At 42.3% G+C, this 10,598-nt stretch overlaps 1 protein-coding gene across 1 annotated transcript; it reads left to right on the top strand.

The window, feature by feature from the left end:
- Window positions 1-481: 481 nt before the first annotated feature.
- Window positions 482-8,136, top strand: CFC1 (cryptic, EGF-CFC family member 1). Its single transcript, XM_087813743.1, is given in 7 exon segments — window positions 482-543; window positions 846-895; window positions 985-1,158; window positions 2,263-2,295; window positions 2,298-2,424; window positions 2,543-2,652; window positions 7,997-8,136. Coding segments are annotated over 7 exon segments (696 nt in total).
- The last annotated feature ends 2,462 nt before the right edge of the window (window positions 8,137-10,598 follow it).

The following is a 10,598-nucleotide window of genomic DNA, read 5'->3' as shown; positions in this document are numbered from 1 at the left end:
TATAAAGAGTTAGCAATATAAAATCTCCATTTTCCCTATGAAAACTTATTTGTTCATGTTCAGTTTTTAATTGTTTTCTTTTCTTTTTTCAGTGAGAGAAAGACTTGTTGCCTCCGTCATCCATGTTTTACACCAGGGGTTGACCACTCTTGCTCCTGTCAGCACTGTAAGCTGCTGGGGAGAGAATCAGTCACCTCTCCACCCCCCTTTCCCCAGCTGAGCCTCATTGAGGGGACAGTCCTTGAGGCTCTGCCTGGGCCCTGCCTGTCACAACAGGCAATTGCTTAGCAGCTTCCACATCGTAACTCAGAGATCTCATTGTTGTTTCCTGTGGTGTAGGCAGAGGGTAGGAAATATCTGAGTCTCTGTACTTATCCATCTTGTATCCTGACGCAGTTACTCTAGGACCTGGAGTAAAGACACCTTCAAATTCAAACACCGTCAGACTCAACTTCCTTGGAAACTGATCTTCAATATATTGATGAGAGGAGACTCTCATACCAGCCCTGTCAGTGAGAAAATGACCCAGAGCCACCCTATTAGGTAAGGACAGAGATCATCTAGGAGTCAAGGGGGGCTGTTAAAAGCTTCCAGAATAATTGCAATGTATGCATGATTGTTCCTTTTCCTTAAGATACTGTATACTTTCTAGGTCTCAAAACCTTTCTAAGAGATAACAACATTAATCAAAATCTACAAGTTACAAAATGACTGCATAATGTTTATTAGCCATTAAATACTGTATGTGCCTTTATACTTATATCTGATTGTATTACATTTTAACATATGTAAATTTCTGCTTATGCTTTTTTATATTTTAAACTTCAAAACTTTAAATATTCTAGGCTTCTGTTTATGATCAGTTTGGCGTTACAGATCATCCATTTGGGAAACAGTAAGAAGCACTTTATTTAGTTTTTTAGTTTTTATTGTGTATTTGTTTCTCAATCATTATCAGTCTCATATTTTCAATGTTTTTAAAAGCCTATCAAAGAGAGAAACATAAAGGTAGTAGAGAAGAAATTAACAACGCTACAGTTCAGAAGTTCCAGCAGAAAACACACAACTGGACTCTGAATAATATAAGGGAGGTGAATGGGAGCTCGGAGAGCTGGAGGTCTGAGGACTTGCTTCTCCACTCCAGGGCTTCCCAAGAGGGTAAGTTCGCAGACCGCCTTAATGCCTTTGCAATCATCTCAGTCACCGGTCTCCAAATTTAGGGTGTGAAAAAACCTGGGCTATATTAAAGATAAAATGAGAAACCCAAGAGAGAACATTTTATCATCTTCAAATGATGATACACTGTGAAGTAAAAATATTTCCTAGTGAGGTGTTCTTTTGCTCTGAAAAAAATTTTTCTATTTCATTGGTAAAATGTTTCATTTGCTCATTTTTAAAAAAACCTTTATTGTTGAAAGTATTACAAATGTTCCCTTTATTCCCCCTATTGACACCCCCCTCCGAGGCTCGTCACACCATTGTCTGTGTCCACGTGCGTTTACCCTTAAATGTGTATTTTTCTCAGGTCCAGAAAAGCCGACTGAAATGTATTTAAAACAAATATCCCAACCCAAGATAATTGCGGACTCTTGCTTGGCTTATTGCAGGCTCTCAGGCTCCATATCCCATGTCCCCAGGGGATCCCTTTGGCGGAGGAGGGGGGGGTTGTTGGAGGTTAGGGTGGCGTCATTGCACCGGTGGGTGGTCCACGCCTGGGAGGCCTGTCTTCAATCACTGTCACGAAAGTCACAGCCTGAATTTAACATGTGAAAGAGAGACACGGGGGGGGGGGGGGGGGGGGAGAGAGAGGGAGGGAGGGAGGGAGGGAAAGAAAAGAAAGAAAAAGAGAAAGGAGAGGGAGAAAGAAAGAAAGAAAGAAAAAAAAGGAAAGAAAGAAAGAAAGAAAGAAAGAAAGAAAGAAAGAAAGAAAGAAAGAAAGAAAGAAAGAAAGAAAGAAAGAAAGAAAGAAAGAAAGAAAGAGAGAAAGAAAGAAAGAAAGAAAGAAAGAGAAAGAAAGAAAGAAAGAAAGAGAAAGAAAGAAAAAAGAGAGAAAGAAAGACAGGAAAAGAAAGAGACCCTACTTGCTGGGGGGCAGGGTTTGAAGTCCTGCTATCCTACTAGTTCCTGACCCGACTTCACCCCAGGCAGTTTGTTTTTAACCCTTAATTAATAAGCAGGGTTTACGTGAGCAAACACACTTACCAGGGAGCTGATTTTATTGCCTCCCCGAGGCGATCTCCTCCAGCCGTGGATCTAAGGTAGAGGGCAGCGCGCTAAGCTACCAGCTGACGCCCGGGCGACCCCCACAGGTGCACCCTCGCAGCCACATTGCTGTATGAACGGTGGCACTTGCGTGCTGGGTAGCTTCTGCGTGTGCTCTGCCCACTTCACCGGCCGTTACTGCGAGCACGACCTGAGGCACAGGTGGGTACAGAGATGAGCGGGATGGCGGGACCGGAGTGGGGCGCTCGCAGGGCGGGGGCGCGTTCACAGGGCGGGGCGCGCGCGCTGGCTGCACTGATGCGGGGTCTCCGCCTCTCAGCGAGTGCGGCGCCCTGGTGCACGGATCCTGGACCTTCCGCGGCTGCCTGCTCTGCAGGTGCGTCTTCGGGGCCCTGCACTGCCTCCCCCGTCAGACACCCGGCGGCTGCGGTAAGGGGACCCTCGTCCTGTGCTCACAATCTACACATGCATACAGTTGCTCCTTTATACACACTGATCCATAGAGATCTACCTGTGCCAGGCAACACAGAAATGAACAAACTGGATCGACTCATCGCTCAGGACAGTCACACTTATTGTGAATCACGGAAGTGTATTATCATTTTAAAATTTACAATACAGTATTATTATATACTATAGTGGCTATCCTGTACATTACATCCCCATGACTTATTTTTAGAACTGGAAGCTGTACCTTTTGACTCCATCCATTTCACGGACACCCCCTCCCCCCCTTGGCAACCACAAATCTGTTTTCTGCATATATGAGTTCCCCGTTTTTGTTTTTTGTTGTTGTTTGTTTAAGGTTCTACATATGTGACATCACATGGCATTTGTCTTTCTCTGTCTGACTTATTTAACTTAGCATAATCCCTCAAGGTACATCTATGTTGTTAAATATGGCAAGATATCCCATTTTTTATGGCTGAATGCTTTTAAATATATGTCACATTTTCTTTATCCATTTATCCACTGAGATACACTTGTATGCTTACATATTTGGCTATTTGTAAATAATGCTGCAATGAACATGGGGATGCATATACCTTTTAGAATTAGTGATTTGGATTTCTTTGGCTAAATACCCCAGAAGTTGAATTGCTGGTTTGTACAGAAGTTATATTTTCAATTTTTTGAGGAACCTCCATACTGTTTTCCATAGTGGCTGTATCAGCTCACATTCCCACTAACAGTACACAAGGGTTCAAGGTATGATTCTCAGCCACTGTGCCATTCTGTACTATACCTACAAGAATAATTATCAATACAAAGTAAAGAAGGTCTTTGTGATAATGTTATTTAGAACATTAAAAATTTGGCTATGCTCTAAATCCAACAACAGAATAGTAAGTAGGTGTTTTAAATTCTTTAATTGGATATTATGATTTTGAAGAGTTTATAGAAGTTAGAATGGAAAACTATGTTGACAATATAATTATAATGATGTGAAAAGAACACATATGGATGGAGGATCACAAATAGATTACAGCATACTATGAAATTGTGACCCTCTGGCTCCTCCAGGGACCTAATGCCTGAAGGATCTCCAAAGGGCCTTATTTATTCTGATGCCCTGTGGGTCCAAGAATAACAAGCTTTCTTTATCTCAAATATTATGCCTTTTCAAGGCCATGCTTTTTCATTCTGATTTAGGAGAACACTATTTGTTCCTCAATTTTCTCGTATAAAATGAGGATAACCTGCCCTCCACCCTCACACAGATATTGAAGGATAAAATGTCTGCAACATAATCTTGTTTGTTGGTGTGAGCTATTTTGTAATTTTTCTGCTTCATGACCTAAAATAATGCTTTGTGCATAATAATTCTAAATAAATGAATGTATGACCTTTGACTTCTTAGCTCCAACTACAGCTTCAAAAAATAAACACCATATAAGCCATTTCCTATTATTACATTACAGTTCAAAGAATCCATTTTTGGTGTTCTAAAAACAATATGCTTTAGACAGGTAACTATCATTCTACCATTTTCTTCATTTGCACTTGTTAACATTGCATTTAAAGAGGAAATGTGGCACAATAGAGAAAGCATGAAAAATCCCTCAAAGTACTTGTTCAAATCCCCCCAAATACTTTTTATATTTATAATCTTTATGAAAGGTTAAAGGACTTGTTTGTGCTTCAGACTCCACACATGCAAAATTAGACCTGAGTATTTACCCACTGTTTGTTAAGATGAAAAGGCACTGTACCTGTTACATATTATGCACAACAAAGTAAACTATTGTTACTTCATTAACATCACCAAAGTATTCAAATCCATACAGTGAAGGTTAGAATTACTTTATAATCTGGCATTACTTGTAAATTTATCAAAATGTGTTTTTTAGGTTGTGAACAAAACCCACTAATACTTGGTGGACTTTAAGTTAATTAGGGTTAAAAAAGAAAGTAAGCTTTCAGCTATCAGGCAACCCCAAATCTCATTACACTGAGGGTGGTTCTTCTTACACATGAACCCAAAGAATTAAGTATTTCATTAACATCAAGAACCAGTTTAATGCTCCAAAATTTAGAGTCTAAATAATGACACAGTGAAGTAGCAAACTCAAATGCCTTCAAAGATAAACAGGAAATGCAAATGTCAAATTGCGGTCAGTACAAGCCTCACTGTCGCTTCAAACTCAATTTTTGAAAATACATTTCTGGCACAAACCAACCTACCTATCAACAAGCAAATAAACATCTGTGGGCCAGAGCCAGCCTGTGGGGCTGTGGGGCTGTGGGGCTGCAGTCTGTGGGGCTATGACCTGTGGGGAGGATGGTCCGCACAGGTCCTCGCCCCAGCCAGCACCAAGATGATGGTGTGCTGCCTGGGAGAGAGCAGACCCTTTGTCAAGCCCTCCTGGGATGTTCTCCCATGATAGCTGTTGTTCCAATGGGTGAGCTTTCTGCAAGTCATGGCAGAAGAGGAAGCCATTTGGGTCCGAGGAGCATCAGGGTGTATCTACAAATAGGAGAGTTTCAGGAATTCTGTTCTGGACCTCACATTGAAACATGATGTTATTCTCATCCAGGGTGACCAACAAACTTTAAAAATTTTTTAAAAAAAGTATGTTTTTATTGCCCTAGCCAGTTTGGCTCAGTGGTTAGAGTGTCAGCCCGCAGACTAAAGGGTCCTGGGTTCGATTCTGGCCAAGGGCATGTACCTTGGTTGCAGGTTTGATCCCTGGCCCGGGTCGGGGCTCGTGTGGAAGGCAACCAATTGAAGTGTCTCTCTCACATCGATGTTTCTCTCTCTCCCTCCCTCCCATTTTCTCTGTAAAGCAATGGAAAAAATATCCTCAGGTGAAGATTAAAAAAAATGTTTTTATTGATTTCAGAGAGAAGAAGGGAGAGGAGAGATAGAAACATAATGATGAGAGAGAGTCATTGATTGGCTGCCTCCTGCATACCCGATACTGGGGATTGAGCCTGCAACCCGGGCAGGGAATCAAACTGTGACCTCCTGGTTCATAGGTCGATTCTCAACCATTGAGCCACACTGGCTGGGCCAAACTTTTTTTTTGTGTGTGTGTGTTTTTTTTTTAAAAAAGCCAAATTTATTCATTGATTTCAGAGAAAGGAAGGGAGAGGGAGAGAAAGAGATAGAAACATCAGTGATGAGAGCGTCATCAATGATTGGCTGCCTCCTGCACACCCCTGACTGGGGATGGAGCCCACAACCCAGGCATGTGCCCTGATCAGGAATTGAACTGCGATCTCTTGGATTGTGGGTGGATGCTCAACCACTGAGCCACGCCCAGCTGGGCCCAAACTGTTTTTATTTTTTTTTAAATCTCCCACTCCACCAGTAAAAATATTTGAGCAAGCTCTCCTTTCAGTGGTAGTGACACAGTTGCCATGCTGAGCATGCACAAACTTGATTTCACTTATACCTTCCTTTTCACGTATGCACAGGCTAATGTACATGATAAAAATCTGCCAGGTCTGACTAAGTCTAAAAAAGGCCACTCGATAAGTATAAGTATCCTAGCTTATAGTGTATCATTCATCAGTAGCAGAGTTTTTTTGATATGACAAAATAATGGTGGGCTTAGAGCCATTGATTTACTAGATTCTAATATACACTGTAAATATTAAGAATTCTTTTCCTATAAATACGTAGTGGAAGTTCTGTTTTCTCTCAGCGCAAAGGGTAACCTTGGGCTCCCTGGGAGGAACACCACATGGTGCTTACAGCCCCAGTTTCGGGACCCCTGCATGAGGGGCTGACTCGTTCTAACCTAATTCACAAAGCTGACTAAAACAATGACCTTTGAGTTTATATACAAGAAAAAACAATCAGCAGGGTCTGAATTCTCCTTCTTTGTGGGTAGCCTGTTTCCTTCTCTCAGGGGAAAATCAACTCCGAAGTTCAGTATTTGCTGACCCTTTTTTCACCTGAACAGCTTTTTATTTTATGAGCACCTGTCTTATCATCAGCCTTTCTGGAGCCTCCTCTGGGCCCAGATGTTAGGGTTCCTGTTTTGTGGGGTCTAGTACCCTGGACCATCACTTTCTCAGGTGAGGTGGTGTGGGGAAGGTGCACAGGTTTGGAGTGGGTTTGACTTTGGTCCCATCCTGAGTCTGGCCTCCTCGACTGCCCACCTGTGAGCAAGTGCAGAGTGGGACCCTTCTACAGTGGCTTGTCTTTGTAATTACTTGTTCATTCTACTGTTTCATGCTCACCACAGGTTCTCATATCCTGGAGGTATCATAGAGTATGGTGCTGGGCAGCCCTGTTTGCAAAGCTGCTCCAGGGAGACGTTCCTAAAGTGGGGCCCTTCCTTAGCTGTGTGCGTTTCTGCCCAGCCGACCCCACATCCAGCCCTAGATTTGATTGTGAGAATGCTTTGGTGGAGTTGGCATCCCTGCCTGTGACTATACTTGTGGGGCTTGCCAACATCACACGGTAATTACTTGTCACAAGGGACTTTAGTCAAGGAGAGACTGACAGTTAGTTTAGACTAGGAGAGAATGACAGTTATTCCTACTCAGCACATCTGGGCTGGAGGCCCAGCCACACCGAAAGCCAGACTCATGGGCTCTTAGAGCTAAGAGTGAGACCTGCTGTGGAGGAGCCACATTGTGACAGCAGGGGAGGCGAGCACTGTGGGGTGTGGTGCCACAATGCTGTGGAGCTGTTTATTGTTACTTCCTTGTGGGATTGTTGCCATTGCTTTAGGCATGGGGACTTTCCTTCTGTTTAATAAACTGTCCCTAGTAAAAAAAAAAAAAATGTTAGGACTATAGGGGAAAGTTGGACCTTCCTTGCACCAGATAGTTGCAAGCTATTTTATTGCATTGTATTTTAAATCAAATATATTTGTCCCCAGTTGCTACATGACTTGGTGTGGAACTCTGAAAGATCACCTTGGTCAGCTCATGTGCTACAGGGCCACTGCTTTGTTGCCTTTATGATAATCAGTGAATTCTTCAACAAATTTTAGGTTCCACAAAAGTTCCATTTTTTCTGACTGCAGCACAAGGAATGGAGAAGCTGAAGGCAGGCACATATTCCTTGAGCTGTGCCCCCAAGGCTGGCTTCCTCCTGCAAGTGCGGTGATCTCTGGTTGCTATGGCAGGTGCCAGGTGTGCCCATGTTGTGGACTCTGGGTTCACTCCTATCCAGCCCTGACACAGGCAAAGCCTAGTGAGGAGGCCAAAGCAGGGAAGGACCTTTATCAGATTAGGTGCAAACATCTGTTTTAGACCCTTAGAGCAAGTCTGCAACAGAGTCTCTTACACTTTCTGTTTTTGTTCTTTTCAGACCTGAAGGACTTTCTCACCTCACACTCAACTAGATTAAGCACATGGTGCCTGCTGATTTTTCTTAGCCTCCTGCCCTGCTTCCTCCTGAAATGCATCATCAATGAAGGGGAAACTGCTGCCTGGCCTGCAAGGACCTAATGCCAAATCTACACTGTCAGGACCTCAGTGTCCCTGGACTATTGAGAAAGCACGTCTTGTACATCTTCTTTAGTTTTCTGTGTTGTAAATAACATATTGTTTAATTAATTTCCTATAAACTGAAGCATTACATAAATATTTTTATTAATAAACGTTGTCATGAAAGAGCCTTTTTTGCTTCCCTAAGCCTTATTTCAAGGTACATGACTTAGTCTCACATGAGTAAACACTAGAGGCTGGGGCCTCTTCAACCCTACAGCATCTGTGATTTCAGAGTAGACAACTCCTCTCCAGCACCCCTAGCCCCTATACATAGATGCACCAGAGATGTTGTAACTTCACCTATTATAAATGCCTATATATGCAGGCAGCCTAGCATAGGCTAACTTTTATTTAGAATCCATAACTTTGCTTAGAACATCCTAGGTTTTATAAGGTTCGTGTAACCACATCCTGCAGTTTGCTAAGAGTTTAACAGAAGGAACTTAATTGGTTAAACTTCCTTCCATACCTATGCCATCCCTGACACTGACGATTGCCAGAACTATCTTTTCAGGGACAAGCCCAGAATGATTTACAGAACCAGGGGGTTGATCTGGCTGAAACTACCCAAGGCTGACCAAAGTGGCCTGGATGACTCTATACTGACCTCTTCATGAACTATTCTCATTATACCCTCATTATAATACTAAAATATCCTCCCAGGGGTAGAGATTTTCTGCCATTTTGAACATGTGATGCATGTATAGGCATGTTTTTTAACTGCACATGGGCAGGAATGTCCCCACCTATACCTGTGATGATGAAGCTCACCCCGGTGTTTCTGCATGGCTTTCCTGAATAAAAATGAATCCCATCCTTTACTTGGGGACAGATGTTTTGGGGGAAGTGACAACACCCCTCCCCTCATGTGTCCTTACCTGCTGGCTATAAACTATATTCCTTCTCATGATTCTTATGAAATCTTAGAGCTGTCATTTGGTTGGTGACTACTGAGTAATTGGACCCGGTTTGGTCTGCTAACAATGCTGCAGCACCTCATGTCTTTTGTTTGTTCACTGTCAGTCTCCCCACTATCCTCTAAGTCCTTGGGGGACAGGGACAGCACCACATGTGTGTCTCCAACACTGCTGTGCTCTGTGTCTGGCAAGGAGCAGCTGCCTTAAAAGTGAAGGGAAGACTGCTGCCTCGCCTGCAAGGATCTAATGCCAAATCCACACCAGCAGGACCTTAGTGTCCCTGGAGCTATTGAGAAAGCATGTCTTATACATCTTCTTTAGTTTTCTGTGTTGTAAGTAACATATTTGTTTAATTAATTTGATTAATTAATAAACTGAAGCATTACATAAATATTTTTATTAATAAACGTTTTCATGAAAGAGCCTTTTTTGCTTCCCTAAACCTTATTTCAAGGTACATGATTTAGCCTCACATGAGTAAACACTAGAGGCTGGGGCCTCTTCAACCCTACTTCATCTGTGATTTCAGAGTAGACTGAGCAGGTAGATCCCTCAGGTAACAGTTCCTCTCCAGCACCCCTAACCCTCATACATAGATGCATCCTTCTCTCCAGTTCCCTCCACTAGTTGCTCCTTTGTAACACCCTTTTCAGGACAATTAACATTTCTCATGATTATCACCAACATCTCTTTAAAAGGGGAAACGTCTACACAACAGAGTCTATTGTAAAGGCAAAGCAGAGAGAGAATTCAACCCAAAGAGCTTATACAGCCTCTAACAAGATTCAGTCCTCTCTTGACAGCCAGACAGGCAAGACACCAAATCTGAACTCCAAACTGAAACTAAGTACCTGTAGAGAACTCAGGAAAAATAAAGGGGACTAAATGGCTGGTCTTCCCACCAATCACACTGTACTGGGAAGTCAGGATTCTTTTTTTTTTAACTTAAAATTTTTTTAATCTCAAAATCATAACTATGATGGCTTTTCCATTATTTTTAAAAATCTTTTATCTTTATTGTTGAAAGTATTACAAATGTCCCCCTTTCCCCCCTATTGATCTCCTCTACCCTGTACACCTCCCTTCCAGGCTTTCATCACACTATTGTCTGTGTTCATGGGTTATGCACATATGCATAAAAGTTCTTTGGTTAATCTCTCCCCACCCACCCACTCCCACCTTCCCTCTGAGATTCATCAATCTGTTCCATGCTTCTATGTCTCTGGATCTCTTTTGTTCATCAGTTTATTTTGTTTATTGGATTCCACATATGAGTAAGATCATGTGGTACTTGTCTTTCTCTGACTGGCTTATTTCACTGAGTATAATCCATATCCTACCATGCTGTCTCAAAGGGTAAGGAATCCTTTGTTTTTACAGTTGCATAGTATTCCATGGTGTAAATGTCTGAGAAGATGCTTGATGTGATTTCAATCTTCTTGAACTTGTAGAGACTTGTTTTGTGTCCTAACATGTGGTCTATTTATGAGAATGTCCCATGTG

Source organism: Miniopterus natalensis, chromosome 2 (assembly GCF_054644295.1).
Source record: "Miniopterus natalensis isolate mMinNat1 chromosome 2, mMinNat1.hap1, whole genome shotgun sequence".
Classification (NCBI taxonomy): Eukaryota; Metazoa; Chordata; class Mammalia; order Chiroptera; family Miniopteridae; genus Miniopterus; species Miniopterus natalensis.
Note: the sequence above shows the minus strand (reverse complement) of the source record. Positions and strands in the feature narration are given on the sequence as shown.